The sequence below is a fragment of the Chinchilla lanigera genome, unplaced genomic scaffold, assembly GCF_000276665.1.
Source record: "Chinchilla lanigera isolate Chin_1 unplaced genomic scaffold, ChiLan1.0 scaffold00033, whole genome shotgun sequence".
In the NCBI taxonomy this organism is placed as follows: domain Eukaryota; kingdom Metazoa; phylum Chordata; class Mammalia; order Rodentia; family Chinchillidae; genus Chinchilla; species Chinchilla lanigera.
This window is the reverse complement of record NW_004955434.1, coordinates 19,979,993-19,998,560: the sequence shown is the minus strand read 5'-3', so window position 1 is coordinate 19,998,560 and position 18,568 is coordinate 19,979,993. Positions and strand designations below refer to the sequence as shown.

Here is an 18,568-nt window from a genome sequence, read left to right as displayed (position 1 = left end):
AGGCTGTGGAGAAATAGGAACTCTTCTCCACTGCTGGTGGGAATGCAGAGTGGTGAAACCACTGTGGAAATCAGTTTGGAGATTCCTCAGCAAATTAGGTCTAGAGGTCCCATTCAACCCATCTATTCCTCTCTGGGTATTTTCCCAGAAGATCTGAAAACATAATATCACAGCAACGTATGTGCACCCATGTTCACAGCAGCACAATTTGTAATTGCTAAACTGTGGAAGCAACTGAAATGTCCATCCACTGAGGACTGGATAAAAAAATTGTGGAACTTTTATATAATGGAATATTACTCAGCTATAAAGAAAGATAAACTCAAGACTTTTATAGGTAAACAGTCACAACTAGAGACCATACTCATAAGTGAAATAAATCAGACCTGTATGTGTAAGAATCATATTGCCCCACCAGTGTAAGACCTGAAAAAGTGAATAAAAACTAGGAGGTATGATAGACATTGTGAAACGAAAGGAAAATGCTCAAGGGTAAAGGGCAACTGGGGTGTGGGAAAAGAGAAGGGAAAGAAGGGAAAATTATGTAAGCATGTACATACAGGATAGCAAACATACTTGTATTACTGTCTTCTATTGCTCTACAGAAAGGAACAGTTAATGATTACTTGTTTGATCCATCTTGTATGTCTCTATTTGTTTTCTTTTTTTTTTATTTTAAAAATAAAAGAAGGAAAACTAACAGACAGACAACATTTTACAACCTATCAAAAGAACAGTACAGACAATACGGAGTTACAAACAAAGTGGTAGGGAATTAACAATGGTTGTTGTATTACATATTTGTTTTCTTGAAAAACCACTTTGAAGATATCAATAAGTAATACAACAACCATTATTAATTTCCTACAACTTTTTCTGTAACTCTGTTTTGTTTGTATTGTTCTTATGCTATTTTGTACATGGATGTCTGCTTGTTAATATGTTTTCCTTCTTTTATTTCTTAAAATTAAAAAAAATAAGAACTTGTCATTAAAAAGCACAAGATAAAACATATGTAATATATAAACACTTTTCTAGTTTACTAAATTTTACTTATAATGGTGAAGATGTAAGTTATTTTCTAAACATGAGTTAGTCATCTTTGATTTATCTATCATTCTATACCACTATTTTTCTTGTGAGTTCAACTACCTTCATGTGATTAAATAGCTATTTACCGATTGGTCAGCCTATCCAGGGACATGATTGGGTAGCCTCCTACCAGCACAATATTAAGAATTTCATCTAATTTTAATCAGTTCTATTCCACAATATGATATACTAATTGGGTTTATGTCTTCCAGGGCCTAACTTTTGGTCTAGAGTTGAGGTACATGAAATTGGTACCCAGCTCTTATAAGCTTCTGCATATTTCTGTGAATTACATTCTGTTCTTCCTTCTCAATTTAAATTTTATTGGAAAGATGGTAAACATGACAAAAAATAGTGTTGAAGGAACAAACTCTGGTTGAATCTGTATTTCTTCCAAATCATTCTACTTCCAACTTTTATTCCCAGTTTAGCAAAATGTACTACAAACAGGGAATATTATGTCTCTATACTATAATTAGTTTCCCTTGGTGGATCTTTAATAACTGTTCCAAATACTGTATTTTCCATACATATATTTTAAAATACTTTAGCAAGCTAGATTCCAGGGTAGGGAAAGTAAAACAGATTCTATTTTCAATATATCTTTTATATAAACAATTACACATTTTTTATAATATTGACTTGAGGAGTGGTAGAAAAATATTAAGAAGCAGTGTAGTCTACAGAAAATAAAATTTTGAGTTAGGTCTGTATCTTACTTGCAGATCTCACCGCTTCAGGTGGCAAAATGTTTAATCTCTTATACACCATTAGTTTCCAAATCTGTGAGATAGGAGTAGTAATATCTAGCATGCAGATTTGTTGTGATATTAAATGTAATGAACAAAAAATTCTGGCAGACAGTAAGTACTAATCAATTCACTATTTGCATCATCATCTTTATCATTGTTTCTCTTTAACTAAAATTGTTTCTATTAAATGTACTAAATATGCTAAATTAGCCTTTAAATAAACTCTATAGTTTTAATAAAAATAAAACGTTGTAACAAATGTAACACTTTATTTTATTATTAATAATTTTATTATTTTTAGTCATAATATTTACTATTTTTATTATTTATTTTTTGAGACAGGGTTTTGCTATGTAGTTCTGGCTGGGCTTGAACTCACTATGTAGCACAGGCTGGCCTGAAACTCACAGTGATCTTCCTGCCTCAGCCTCTCAAGTGCTGGGATTTTAGGTGTGCACCACCATACCTGACCCTGTAAGAAACATTTTAAATTAGTCGTTTAATTCTTGAAATCAGTATTTTCTTTTCTTTTGAGTAAAATCTATTTAAGTTTGGGTATAATTCATAAAATTATTACGTGTGTTGGGACTCAGAGCACAGCATGGCATCTTGGCATAGTGAGGACTCTGAACTGAAGGGCAACGGAAGGGTTTCCGAAGCAGTGTCTTGGACCTCCTGCCTTTACAACTTTCATGCGTCTTTCACACCCAATATGAGTTTCTCAGAATTTCTCTTCAACCTGAGACTAGAACTCCTCACTTCCTACAAAGGCTACTCTTCCTTCTTCTTTCACCCTGAAGATCCTCATTTAGAGGAGCTGCCCCATCCTAGGGGAAAGGAATGCTATACAAACAGGTCAAGAAAAACCTAAGTAAGCCGGCCTTTCTTGGGTTTCCCTCTCAATCACCATTGGATCATATCATTCTTTTAAGCACAATTTGACACAGCTGTCCTTTCTCCACAGAACCTAAGCATAAAAATGAACACTTTTTCCTGGGCCTTCATTTCTGAAGCCTCACATGTCACACAGAACTTTAATTAAATGAATTTGTTACAGTTTTCTCTTGTTAACCTATCTCCTGTTACAGGAGTATTGACTGTGACTCATACGATGGGTGGATGGGTGACAAAAGGCATCCCACCTTTCGGCCCCTATACATACCAAGAGGAAAATCCTTGCAGTATTAAAACCTATTAACTGTCCAATGTAAACATATGCTCAAATTTAGGAACTGGTCAAAATTATTTTTGTTTAACATGGAAAACAAACAAAGCAAATATATTACTAAAGGGAAAACCCACAGCACCACTGGAGTGTTACTCAAGGTATACTCAACACTTGCTGAACTGATTTTAAAAATGAAAGTCTGGGGAACTTAAAGGTATTTGGTTTGTGTGTTTCAAATCAGCTCAAATCCATACTTTCTTTTCAGCGATGAACCTTTAAAAATAATTTATCAAAAAGACAGTTCTTTTCAAAATTGAAATAGGTCACCTAGAATTATGAGATATACATATTAGTTTGATAGGTCTGCCATAAAAATGTACCACAGAGTGGAGTGGGGACTTAACAAAAACTTACTTTTTTATAGGTCTGAGTCTGAAAATCCAAGAACAATGTGTCAGCGGGCTTCATTTCCTTTAGAGCCTCACTCATTGCCTTGTAAACAGCAAACGTTTCCTGTGTCGCAGGGTCTTCTGTCCGTGTTTGTCTGTGGCCTAATTTCATTTCCTTGTAACAATACCCGCTTACTGAGTTAGGGCTTTCCCTAATAACCTCATTTTAATTTAAATACCTCTTTAAAGACGCACTCTAAACAGAATTCTGAGATTTAGGAGATCATAATTTAAGGGTTCAGGGGGACACAATTCAGCCAGTAACAGTGTGAAATATTAATACATTATTTTAAAAGGAACTGTTTATATGTTGCATTAGAAATATATGCAAATATTGCTCTCATCTTGTTACTATCTTTTGTTACTATCTTTTACATTCATTTTGAATAAGTTTCATGTACCTCCTTTTGAAATAAAAAAAATTGGACTGGGGTGTGGCTCAGTGGTAGAATGTTTGCTGGCACACAGAAGGTCTGGGGTTCCCCAGCATCACAAAAATAAATAAATAATGAAATTCAACCATGAGTAATTAAATTGTGACTTACAACTGCGCTAGATTAATACAAAAAACAGCAACAAATTAGTATGCTAATTTGACATATGGTTCAATGAAAATAATTCCTGTTGGCTTTCCAGGCCTTAAAGTGGATTCATGCATCCATTTATAGTATTAGTCATTTATGGTGGTTAGAATGAAATAATAGATTTCATTAGGGTTTCTACTCTTGGGCAATACAAAGTAACATATTAATATAAAACATGGAAAACAAAAATATTTTTGAAATAAAAATAAGCTAATATAAACTATATGCTATCTACCTGATAGTACACAGATTATTTCAATTATTCATTTTTATCTTAAGACAAATGTGAGCATTTTTTGTTTTCTATGTGATTATGTTTACCAGTTATGTGTCACTCAGCAGTACTGAGATGACAGCCTTTGTTACCTGACCATATGGCAAACGTTAGAACTATTCAGGGAATCACATTAACTGTTATAAATTACTGTATGTTCTACAAGTCAGTTCACAGCTGCAAGGAATATAGGTACATATATTAATTTTCTGCTTATATATATGTGAATTTCTAGTTTTCTGTAAATGTTAAAGATTTACTAAAAAATAAAACTAATCTAGTGTGATCAAATGACAGTCAGTTATAACAATAAACTAAAAATGGTTTTCTTTTTGATAATATTAAAAAGTATTAATACAATGGACTCAATTTCATTGAGTTTCTAAACAGTGTATTTATATATAAAAGCATGAATGAAGTATAAAATTACCAAGATAAATGTTAACATTTTAAAGCAATATTTTACTGTTAATGACAGACATGCTGCATTGTGAATACAAGGCTGATATGGCTGTTCTTATTAAAATAGAAAAGTATACTAAATCATATGATGTGAACTTTTATATAAAATGAGATGAATCAGATATATTTTAAAATTTAAAATTATACATATTACCATTTTACTATCTTACTATGTAAATATGGATGTTTATTATAGTGTAAGACAGCCTCGCCATGAACCATTTTAAATTTAAACTGCTCAGTTATAACTAATAAGAATATATGGTCTAAATTTTGTTAACTTCTATTATTTTCATTCTCTCCATTTCATCTTTGGAAATATTTTAAATCTATGTCAAAGGAAGCACAAGTATTTACACATTTATTTTACTAACATTGATTTTTTTACCCTATTTTGGTGAGCCAATGATTTTAAATTATGAATTTAAATTAAGGATTCACACAAGGTTCAAATTTATGAGCACTCGTTTTAAAACATAATCCTTTATGTTAAAATTCAGATTTACCTTGTTCAGTTCAATATCTTAAAGATTACACTACCTTCTGCAAGGTCTGCTCGGACATTTCTTTCCCATTCTTCTCTGAAGTACTCTTCTTGACCCCATCATCTTCACGGTATCTAAAGAGCTGTTCTGCAAGGGAATAAATTATATATTATGGTACCTGATATACTGGTGAAACACTGTCCTGTCATTTTGAGAAACAGGGTTCTGTGGTTTTTCAATTATAAATAATCTAGTCTATTTTCTTGCCAAATGAGAAACCAAACAGTGACCTTTTCCAAGATTTTAAGTAATATAATTATATATCTTTGTAATGTCACATTTTTTGGTACAGTATTAAGATTTTCAAAAGTACAATAGGTATGTGGGTTAACAATGCTATACTTTTATTCCCATTTTCATTCTTTTGTAGACTATTCCCTCTTTGCCTTAAAAGCAGAATTCTTTGCCTTTTTATCTACACAGTCACTACCAGTTTTGTTCTCTGGATCTTGTTCCCTGCCAGGAGGATCACAGTGACTGCTGAACAAAGCAAACAGTAACAGAATTAGGGTAGACTGAAAGTCTAATACCCCCTACTAAAGCCTTTTGTTCAAGTGAAAGATCATCCACTGGGCAGCGTAAACCATAAAAATCACAATTCTAGAAAAACTGTGACTTCCTAACAAATATAAACCTAGGCATATGGGTGAAGTTGTTTCTACAAATCATTCCACTGGCTATGCAACTTACTATCAAACCTTTTCAACCAACTAAAAATCTGCAAATAACTTAATAACTTTAAAGGAAATATCTAATCATAAAATATCTTCTAATATTAAAATTCATCAAAACCTGTAACTATTTTTCTTATCAGGTAAATCAGTAAAAAAATTTAATGTTTCCCTTCTGCGTGATTCTTTGAAATATAACATTTAAAAATGGGAGCAAAAAGAATACATAAAGCTGAAAAGATACATCTGTATGTTAGACTGAGATGATTTTGCTTTAAAGTATGCTTGACTGCTGTAGGTCTGTGTAAAACTTTGATTTATCAACAAAGAAAAAGGAAAATAATATTATTCTCTGTAGAGTAGAAATCCTCTTGGTATAAACAGTGACTAACAAGTTTGTTAGAGTGAATTAGGCATTTCTTTTGTCTTTGAAACATGACATACCCAATTAAAACTTCTGCACTCCTGAAATAAATAGAACACTATCCTAGGGATAATAAAAGCTCGAATAGGTAGGAGCTGCCACCGAGGGAATAAGTACCTTTACCTTGATAATAATCTATCCGTTCCCAAGTTTCTTTTTCTAGTCCCCTAACACCATGGTGCTGCATTCATTTACAAGGCTCTTTCAGCAGTATAGAAATAATATGCAAATACAATTCATCTGCTCTAGTCATTTAAATATCTGCCACAGTTCTTAGTGAAATAGTTACTATTAAAAAGAAGATAATAGTTCTACATTCAAAAAGCATAGATATCTAAAACTACCTAAGTAACTCTAATAAAAGAAAGGCTAAAGATTAATTTTTAAATTAATTTCTTTGCAGCTGTTCTATTCCTGGATGTGTGTAAGGCCCACTGATGGACTGGCTAGCCGTCTTCATCTGTGGTTGTTTGCTGAAAAGTTTGTTTCTCACCTTCACAGATTTGATAGACTATTCAAGCAGCTAAGCTCAGGCCCTGATAAGGAACAAAGACCCACTGTCTGTCTATCGCTTCATGTTTACTTTTCAAGATCTCAGAATTTGGGAAATGAACCAAAAGGAACCTGCCGGAAATATATACTTTTTTTTTTCATACAGTGGGTGTGAGCATGTGTTTCAACTTATAGAGTAATACTTTTAGGGCTTTTTTTTAGTGTTTTGCTTTTGAGACAGAGTTTTGCTATGTAGTTCAATCTAGCCTTGAAATGCTATTGTAGCCCATGCTGGCCTGGAATTCCCGGTGATCTTCCTGCCTCAGCTCCCAAATGCTGCGATTATGGGCATGAACCACTATACCTGGTTATTTTAAATGCTCTAACTTTACTACTACAAAAATTCATTTTGCTGTGTATTTTTTCTCAGGAGTTTTTTCTCCCTCCATTTTTCCTTTTAACTTTGTTTTTTCATAGTTGTTTAAACTTATCTGATTTTCTATACTTTTTATTATTTTCTTTTCATCCTCTTGGCTCCTGTAGAGGTAAAGGGAAACTTGTTTCTCCCTCCGAAGGCTCAAATCTTTAAGGCTGTCGAACTAAACTGACAACTGACAGATTAACAGAAAAGAATGTATACCAGTTCGTTAACCTGCACAAGAGCCACACAGAACATGAAAACTAAAAACTAGGCCAGGTAATTGAAACTTCAGTGCCCTTCTCATAGCAGAAAGGGAAACAGAAAAGGTAGCTACAGGCAACATTCCAAGGGCAATGAATGATCTGTAGGAGTTCTGGGCCTCAGCGACACAAACTAGCCCAGGATAAGATGAAGGACAGACTCTATTACAACAAGGGTTGTCTCACTGCACAGGCAGACCGTCAGGTGTCAGCCTTTAAAAGAACACGTGATGCCTTTAGTGTATATAGGTAGACACCTTTTAGTCTTCTTTTCTATGACCTAATTTTTCAAATTAATGAGATTTTAGAGAGGGAGCCCGAGATAATTGCTCTTTTGTGTGTGTGTGGTTTGTTTGCTAACTTCCCTTAAGTCAAATAAGAAAACGTTAGAGACAGCCTCTCACTGAGCGTGGGAGCTGGACATCAGGAACGGTGAGGGGAGCCATGACTCCAAGACAGCTACTCCGGCCTTCCAGTGCTCGGCGTGTCAAAATGTCACACTTTGAGGGTGCTGCTTCCTGAGCCCTAAAATTACATGAAATAATTCACCTAGCTTCTTCTCCAGTTTCCTACTACTTAAGTCACCTTTTGGATTATTTCTTTTTTAAATAACATTAACACATTAATCTCAAAACCTATTTTTTCCTGACCCTATATGGTGCTCTCTACACACACATCCTTAAAACTCTGTTTGTTAAATCAATTTGTGAGATTAAGAAAAAGGGAATAGGTGTCACTTTGTGTATGGGCAATTTCCTAAAAAAAGTATTGCTATTTCTATATCACTTTTAGGAAAAACAAAATAATAGTCACAGTGAGTAGGTTTGATTTTGAAAAGTACTTGTGATTACATAGAGAGATATATTTGATATTTGTCTCCAATTCTTGACACAGAGCTTCTACAACTCTTGCAATTTCCTGGGTGACATGAGTATCTTTGTTATTCCTAAAACCTCCTTTCAAATATACCAGAATTTATACTAATAAAATGATACTTGGTGGGCACATATACAGCTTCAGAATGGAAAATGGTTGCCAGAGGAACTCACTTTGAGATTAGAGTTGAAACATTCAGCCCCGCTCCCAGATTTCTCCAAAAAGGCTAGAGACTGGGTCTGATCAGCAAGGGTGAATGATCTCAAACACACCTATGTAACAGACCCTTCAAAAAAAACAGTGCATTTATTTTTTTAATGTTTTCAATAGTGAACACACAAATTCTTTGAGTACGGCATGTGCAGAAAAGCGTGAAAGCATCATGTCCTTTCTCCCACACCTGGCTCTATACACTTCTTTTTCACTGTTTCTGAGCTGAAACCTGTACAATAAGCTGGTAGTAGTAAGTAAAGTCCTTTTTAGAGCCATTAAAGCAAACTACCAAATCTGTGTAAGTGGTCATGGCAACCTCCAATTTACGTCTGGCTGATCAGAAATAAAGATGGATTTTCAAAAGGTATTTGAAGTGGGAGCACATTTTTAGAACTGAAACTTTTAGCTGTGTGCCAATTCCAAGCACTTATAAGTGAACTAAATTGCAGGACACCCATTTAGTGTTTAGAGCAGTGGTATTGAACCTATGGCACTGCTGGCTATTTGCTATCATTGAAAGCTCTAAAAAGTTCACCATCACTGGTATAGAAAATCAAAGAACAGTTTGTTAGGCAGAGGAAAAAATGCAACTGGTGTCAGAGGTGTGAGTAAAAACAGCACATAGTACTGTTTCTGAGAAATGAAATAATCAGTAAAACCTGCCATGAAAAAACAATGTGTATATGTGTGTTCATGTGTGCGTGTGTGTGTGTGTGTGTGTGTGTGTGTGTGTGTGTGTGTTTTCCTTAGGACTGAACTCAGGGCCTTTATACTAAGATACATCCCCAGCCCTTTACAAAACTTGGTTTTTTATTTTTTTTGTTTTTGTTTTTTTTTTATTTTTTTGTTTTTGTTTTTGTTTTTGATTTTTTGGGGTTTTTTTGTTCGTTTGTTTGTTTTTTGAGACAAGGTCTTGCTAAGTTGCCCAGGCATGGCTCAAACTTGTGATCTTTCTACCTTAGTTTCCCAGAATACTGCAAGTACAGGTATGCACAAATTTTTATTTTTTGTGTTAGATACTGTCTCCTTAGCAAGATAAAAAAGAGTCAATTATAAATAGAACCCATATCCCATCTCCTCTGAAAAATGACTACTAGACAATGAAAAAGAAAAGCCCCATTTCTTAATGAGATTAAAGAGCAAGAAGTAAGTTTTGCTTCTGGTAGATAGGATAGAATGTCAGTTATCCTATGTGATGATTCATTTGAATGCAACTGTTATATTTAGAACATCTTCACTGAGCCTCAACCTATCCCTTTGACTTTACCTGCACAGGAGTACTGGAAAAAAATCTTGATCAGTAAAAGTTGAAAGAGAAGTAGTCTCTTCCTGTTATCAGCCACAGGTATTCTGAAAGTATGCTATCAGGACAATGAAAACTATCTTTTTCCATAAAGAAAAGTGGAAAAACAGGAGGATAGGTAGCGTTTTTTGTTTTGTTTTGCTTTTCCATTTTATTCCTTGTAAACATCACCCAATAAACAGCCCTATTAACCTTAAAAATGTTATTAATCCGTGCTTCTTGATTCCATTAATTCACAGGGCTGGGTTAGAGAGATCCAAATGTGCTATCTTCAATTTCTTTAGTTTGAAAGCCACATGATATACTCTTTTGGTACTTTTATGCTATTCCTTTAGTTTATAGTGATTGAATATTTTAAACTGTTTTTCTACTTTTAAGTATTTAAATTACCTTAGTTTTACATTTTAATGAATTAGCATTGCGAAGTTTACATTTTTGTCTTTGTGATTTTGTATATATTTCATGTTACAAGTTATTTAATTTAATTCATTTACTTTGCTTCAATTGATTTTATATTCGACATTAATCCTTTTATTTCTTCATCAAAAACATTGTGTTTAATCTTTTATTTCATTAGTTATAATATATATCACCAAAAATGTATACATCAGAAAAAAGAAAAACTTGTATAAATATTTTAATACTAAATTTATTGAGACATCATGAGATTAAAGCAAGTTACCTTTGGCCACTACAAGTGCAATGGGTGCTCAAAGTAGTAGCCGTTATCTTCTAGACATTTATTACTACAGTGGACTGCTGAAGGGTATACATTTTTGTGGGTAGACTTTGTATTTAATCCAATAGCTAGAAGGAAGCATGGCCTTAAGCATAAGAGTGGTAAGCCCTAAAACTATATGGATCATTTACGCATACACACATATAACTAACGTGTATTTTTATGTGTATGATGTATATACAGTATACTGAGAACACCCACAAGAAAGCAAAGCAAGGCTTTGGACAGGCTGTCCAACTGAACTGACGGAAACAGGGGGAGCACTGTACACAACTCGCCAGCAGTATTACATGATTGAGCACATTTGGGGTGTTATTTTACAGGTATTTGCACTGCAGACTGGAATACGGCTAAACACATGAATGGCAAGAGCAGAGAGGAAGGTAAGGGTTAGACAGCAATAGGATAAAAGACTGCAGCTCTAGTATGTTACTAGTGGAAGTCACAGAATAAGGAAGTTATTTCAGTTCAAGAAGTACATATCTTAACAAGACTAGAGATGAAAGAAATGCTCTCATGCTAGATCAGACAGCAATTACAAGCATATGGAACAAAGCTGTACTCTGACTTCCTTTGCTTTATGAAATATATTACATGAATTTAGAACAAGTGTTTATTCTCTTTAAATTTTTAGGTAACAAGGTAGATTCTTAATAGATTAATGACTATGCATTAAGTTATCAACATAAAGAATTACTTAATATTATAAAAATATCTTGACATATTATAATTGAAATTTTTTGGCTTTATTTGAAAAAACTTTTAACATCACCAAGTTAAAATGACCATTTCCTAGTGCCTTCCTTTTACCTTCATCATGTTCTAGTTGGTATGGATATACCTTCAATCTTTCTTTAATATCAAGTAAACTTGAGATAGTTGCTAGGAATTCTAAACTCAAATTGTGTGCTGCCCATCTATTATTATGAGTCTTTGTCTTAGTTACTTATCTCGCTGCTGAGACAAAATACCTGACACCCAAAGTTAAAGGAAGAAAGGTTTATTTTGGCTCACAGTTTGTAGAGGTTTCAGTTTGGAATTAGCTGGCTCCAACGGAGGGTGGCATGTCAGAAGGGCATCACAGAGGAGAAATAGTTCATGGTGGGCAGCAAAGCAGCAAGCAACAAGGGATAATGACTGCAGCCCTCTTTCTGTCTCTTATATTTTGTCTAGTCTACTGTCCTTGGAGCAGGTAGCATTCACACCCTTAATTCTAGCACTGCACCATGGATGAATTCCAGCATCATATTCTTGATCTCAGCACCACACATCCCAGATTCAGCCACCTCTGAAAAGCCCCACCTATGACCACACAAAGCTTTGCAGGGGACAAGTAGACACAAGCCACAATGGTCCTAATGTTGCCTCTAAGTAAAAGTCACTGGACTAGTCTAAAATTTGCAATCCATTCATACAATACAGGATACTTTTTAGTCACTCCACCTAGAAAGCCATATTCTTGCAATATATACTAATGTCACCATATATTTTTTCTCATTGGTTTTTACTTTTATATCACACAATGGCAGATTACTCAGCAATTGCTTAATATTTTCTCTACCTCCATGTATGAAATATAGATTCCCTACTCCACTGATGCCAAGTTTGGCCATGTGATTTGCTTTGACTAAGGGAACTCCAGGTATAAGTGACAGAATGTTTATTACGAGCCTAGAACTTAAAGAAATGTGTTGTGCACCCTTAGAAGTCTCCAATATTTACCATGAAAATTACATGCCCAGGAAAGCACTGCTCTTTCAGCCTGGGCCAAAGACTAAGACATATGGGGCAGACCTGAATGCATACATGCAGCCGCAAGTGGAGGTATTCCAGCCAACCAACACACTGATGGGATAAAACATATCTATCCCCACTGACTGCAAACCCAGGAGCAAGAAATAAATGTTTCATACTGCATGGTACTCAGATTTTGTGGTAGTTTATTTCATACAAAAGTCATTGGATTACTGATAAGTGTGAATGGAAACTGCTATAAGAAAAATCTAAATTATGTAGCATTGATTTGTAGTGGGAGTAGTGGATGGCAATACATATGTTACAGTGACTCAGAAAATGGTAACATTATGTAGTAAGAAAACTGCCACTTCACATACCATGGAAGACAAAAAATACAGCTGATAAATACTGCTACGCTTATTATTCCTCACTAAACTAGGTACTGTAAGAAAGATAAGAGCTCACAAAGTAACTGGCCATAGACATGGAGGAAGTATGTAAGTTCCAGAAATTTTAGATTTGAAAAATGATAATGTGTCACCATATCAAAGCAGTGGTCACTGAAATGCTGCATAAAGGCTAATATTAAGACGTTAGCATTAAGATGTAGTCTCAAGTTTTGGTTATCATATCTGCTGCTAATCATCTCTTAAATTATGGAATGCCTAGATAAACAGATAAACAAAGAACTTCTAGAAAGATAAGGGGTATGATATTAAAAGTCTGATATGCTTTCTGAACTCTTTGTGGTATGAACCTTCCATGATAGTGTTAATTGTTGCTAGCTATATTTAATAAGGAAACTTGCTTTTAGCCAAAGAAAAATGGGTGGAAGTTACAATGCATCAGTGCAAAAACTAAGCCTACCAGGTACTGCATGTTTACACTTTCCCCCTTTGTGGTCAAGAATAAAAAATACAAGGCAGGCATGGTGGTTCATAGCTGTAATTTCAGCTGCTCAAGAGGTGGTAACTGGAAGATCACATGTTCAAGACCAGTCTGGGCAATTTAGTGGACCTTGTCTCACCAGAAAAACAAATAAACAAACAGACAAACAGAAATGTAGAACGTAAGTGGCATAAGGGGCTCTATTCTAATAGCAGAGCTGACCACATAACCTGCAACAAGAGCTACAGTATTTCAGCCAACTTATGGGCCATATGCAATAAATAAATGGATGCTACTGTTGGTGAATGAGTTTTCCCATTTGCTCGTGTCTTGCATTATTTGATACACAAGCTCCCAGCATGCAATGAAGAATAACGTAAGAAGTGGTTTTATAACTCTCACACTTGTGATAAAGATCAAGGAGTCCAACTCCTGGCCAACTGCGATGCGTGATTTTTCAGGATGGCCGGCAGGTAATTACAAAGGCTCTATGTGGTAGGCCTGGAAGAAGAGAGCCGATCTCCTCCAACCACACTTAGTATACAACTAACAGGCTGCAGTGTGTGAAGGAGCTAGTCAAGAGGGTTGGGGGGCTCTCCCAGTCAAGGGCCCAAGTCCCCCTGACCAGCCAAATGTGGCGCATACCTGTATCCCTGGCCTATGTGCTTCAACTTGGAAGACTCTATCAAGGGCCACTTAGTTGAAGCTTCCTGGGTTCTCTTTGCCGAGATCTCCTTAGGAAGCAGAAAACCTAAGAAAACGTGATGACATTTTTCTTCACTCAAACCCATTCTGATGCTGGAGTTTTTCTCTTCTAGCCCTGCCCCTAGATTCACAAAACTGGAGCCTTTTGTTTGGAGTGCTGATGACAATGAGACAACCCTCATGCCTGTGCTGATGGGAGGAAAGAGAACATAGGGATTTGCAGTTTTTCCACTTCCGTCTCTTGTTTGTAATATCTCACTAAGTGATCAGAGCTAATGGTAACTGTGTCTTGGCTCACTGTCTTAAATGAGCTGACCACACATGCAGCCACTCAACTCTCTACAGCACAACTAAGCTCTCAACGCAGGTACTGTGCAATTGTATCAAAGACTCCTTGTCTCGTGAATTGTAATTTTCAATAAAATATATTTAGTGTGGTAGGAATATAATATAACTAGATGTGAGTTATCCACGTGGAGTAACTAGGGGAGGTAGAACTGATTTAAGAAAAAAGGTAATGTTTGTTTCAAAGAAGAACATGGTTAACTTACAAAACCATTACAAAAATAGCTAGGGAAAAAGAAGTAGCAGGAAATAATAAAAAACACATATGCATGTGGCATATGGAAAGAGGTTACTATTCACATAGACTTGCACTTTAATCCAAGGAAAACAAGTTCAATAAAAGTAAAAGGAAGCCAGAAGGACCATACTTGCCCTTCCATAGGAAAAACCAAAAACTAAACAAAATATATGAAAAACAGCTTTCAGATATTAAGCATAAAGACTATGTCATCTCTGAGTGAACAAATGTAGTCAGTATTATAATTACTCCAGTTTACGGCACAGAAATGGGGAAACTATGTCAAATCCAATAACCTTTCTGAACTAAGAAGACAAATCCTGAAATCTAAGAAGAATATAAAAGCTACAGTTCTCTGGGCAAAGAACCACAGAAGAGAAATCTGCTCAGAGAGCTCTGAAGATCAACAAAGCATTCTCCTCAAGTCTTTAACTAAGTACCAATCAGCACATTCATATGAGAAAACTACTAAGCCTCAAGGAAAAAATATTCTTCCAAAAGGTTTAGAGGAAACAAACTCCAAAGATCAAAGAGGCACAGAAGTACTTCATGCTCTTATCAGCAGAGAGAGAGAGAAAAAAAAAGATGCAATATATAGTATCAAAGAATGGCAGAACTGTCATCAGAAACAATTTAAACCAGAATAGAAAAAAATTTTCAGTACAAAAATAAAAAACTAAGTCTGTCCATGTAGAATTCATATTTAATCAAAATATATTTCAAAAATGAAGACAAAATAGAGATTTTTTTTCAAGTGTACAAAAACTGAAAGAACTCATCACCAGCCCATGGGGACTACACAAAATATTAAAGGAATGTCTACTGGCAGACAGAAAATAATAACAAAAGAAAATACAGATTTAATTTAAAGAGACAAATGCAAAAGAGTAGGGTGTTTCTCAGCAAAGAAATATGACAGCCACTAGGCCTGGTTAGATTCAAGGTTTGTGGCTCATGCCAGACAAAAATTTGAACTGTTGGGTTATCCTTTTTAGAATAGGAAATATTCTCTAGTAGATGGATCAAATAGTACATTTAATAAAACATAGATTTAAAAAATAGATTTATAATCCTACCTGAAAGAAAACAAAATTTACAAAAAGAACTTATGGAAAAAACCCAAATTAATAAAATATAACCTCAGAAAAAGATAATATAACATCCCAATGAAATGAAATATTTGAAGAGAACTAAAACAATCACTGAGGATTTAAGAGACTATCAGAAAGAAAAAAAGAAAGAATATATATAGTTAAAATTCAATTGCCAGTGAATGAAATTCTTTAGATGACCTGAATACAGAAGAAAAGATAAAAGGTAAGATAAAAAAAGTCCTTTTGGTGGCACTGGGGATTGAACTCAGGGCTTTCACACTGAACTACATCCCCAAGCCCTTTTTATTTATGTATTTTTTTATCTGAGACAGAATTAGAAGAAAATAGATATGAAGGTAAGACACAAGTAATCTAACATAAAGATAAATGATGTCCTTCAACTAGAGTATGAAAAATAGAAAAGAATACAAAAGTATATTTAAAAATCCTTGGAAACCAAAAGATACTACAAATAATAAATGCACAGATTTCTAAGGAAACTGATTTAGAGCATTTTATAATAAGATGCATTTTATTTAAGGCTTTCAATATTAAGCTGTAAAATGTAAATCTTTAGGTATGTACTTAGCAACAACAAGTTACCTCCGAAGTAGAGGAGACAGGGGGAGAATCAGACACCACTCCATAACACATGTCACAGCAGCTCTCCACCATAAAAATGAATACAATCTAGAAAGTTCAGAAGAAAAGAAAGTGTGGCCAAATAAAATAATACTCAGTTATGTAGACTCTTACAATATGGGTCTTTTGATTCCTCCTGGAACTTGGAAAAAAGGGATACTTTCAATCATATTTTGTAACCGAGAAATACATAAAAAAAGGAACTCATAAATAAAAATGCCATGACTTTAAAAAATGAGTACTGAGTCAGTAATACATAGTAAAAAGACTAACGTTCAGGGAATTAGTATTACTGTACTATATACAATTGTAGACCCTTACATAATTTTTAAAAACGTAATTTAATGAACAAAACTCTCAGGATGCTGGGGAAACAAAACAAAAAGTTTTAGAAAAATGATAGGGTTTTCAGCCACATAGCAAAATATTAATTTTATTTTATTTTTTAAGATGCTAATTTTAAATGCCCCCACAATAGAAATGCAGTGGTACCTTAATTGACAAGTGCTTTTGTTTGCAAACAATTTGTTCACAAACAAGTGTCTGGCAAAATTTCATTTTTGTCTGCAAACTCTGCATCAGGTGAAAAACACAACCACAGCCATCTTTCCCATAGCAAATGGAAATATAGCCATCTTCAAATAAATACATGAGAAAATGTTCAACATCATTAGCCATTCGAGAAATGCAAATTAAAACAACTCTGAGATTCCACCTTACCCCAGTAAGAATGGCTAGCATTAAGAAATCAACCAATAACAAACGCTGGAGAGGCTGTGGAGAAATAGGAACCCTTCTCCACTGCTGGTGGGAATGCAGACTGGTGAAACCACTATGGAAATCAGTTTGGAGATTCCTCAGAAAACTAGGTCTAGAGGTCCCATTTAACCCAGCTATTCCCTTCTGGGTATTTTCCCAGAAGATCTGAAAACATCATATCACAGCGATGTATGTGCACCTATGTTCAGAGCAGCACAATTTGTAATTGCTAAAATGTGGAAGCAACCCAAATGTCCATTCAGCGAGGATTGGATAAGAAAATTGTGGTACTTTTATAGAATGGAATATTACTCAGCTATAAAGAAAGACAAACTTGAGGCCTTTATAGGTAAATGGTCACAACTAGAGACCATACTCATAAGTGAAATAAATCAGACCTGCATGTGCAAGCACCGCATTGTTTCACTAGTGTAAAACCTGAAAGAGTTCATTTAAACTAGGAGGTATGATAGACATTGTGAAATGATAGGAAACCACTCAAAGGTAAAGGGCAACCAGGATGTGGGAAAAGAAAAGGGAAAGAAGGAGAAATTTTGTATGTATGTATATACAGGATAGTTAACATAGTTGTTCTACTGTCTTCTATTTCTTTGCAGAAAGAAACTGTCAATGAGTCCTTGATTAATGAATATTGCATGTCTCTATCTGCTTTCATGAGAAACCACTTTGAAGATATCAATATGTAATACAACAAGCATTGTTAATTTCCTACCACTTTGTTTGTAACTCTGTATTGTCTGTACTGTTCTTTTGCTATTTTGTAAAATGTTGTGTCTGTTAATGTTTTCCTTTTATTTTTAAAATAAAAAAATAAAAATAAAAGAAATATAGCCATCTTTTCCAAAATCTTAGAACAAATTAAGTTCATGAACTAAGGTACCATAGTAGTTTAAAAGTAGTAGTTGTACCTTCAATGTTTTTGTAACATTTGTATTTGAATGTAGAAGGACTTTTTAAAAATTAATATCTCTTAAGTTGACAAACTGTTTATCTAAAATTAAAAAGTCATTTACCTTTACCTCAGATTTCTTTTTATTTAGTTCACTTTAAATACATATAATACATGTAAATCTCTTAAAATAGCATCTATTGGGATACTCTTTTTAAGCAATTAATTTACCTAAGCTTCTTTCTATGTAGTTATTAAGAGGTTACTATATAATTAATATTTTTTGTTTTTAATTGGTTGCGAACTAGCTATTGTATTGCTTAAATGTTTGCATGTTAACAATGAAGGTTTTTTTTTAAGTAAACAAAGAATAAAGTCTTAGAAATATCAGTAGCTAAGGAGTAAACAGAAATTCCAGTGGAAGAGACTGAGAAGATACACGGAAGACTAGGAGATTATAATAGAAAAAAGAGTGTTTCCAAAGCCAATAAGGAAGCAAGCCTGAAATCTGACGAAACTTAAAGG

The 18,568-nt window shown here is 34.4% G+C and overlaps 1 protein-coding gene across 11 annotated transcripts in view; it reads right to left on the bottom strand.

The window, feature by feature from the left end:
- The window catches only part of Cntln (centlein, centrosomal protein), a gene marked incomplete at its 5' end in the record, with an annotated part of 307,086 nt that overhangs the window by 119,625 nt on the left and 168,893 nt on the right, over positions 1–18,568 (bottom strand). For 10 of the 11 annotated variants that reach the window (XR_001234816.1, XR_001234817.1, XR_001234818.1 and 7 more), the window contains 1 exon segment: positions 5,322–5,413. Coding sequence is in view for 8 of the 11 variants with exons in the window: in XM_013516378.1 (XP_013371832.1) it covers positions 5,322–5,413 (92 nt within the window). 11 annotated transcript variants of the gene reach the window in all.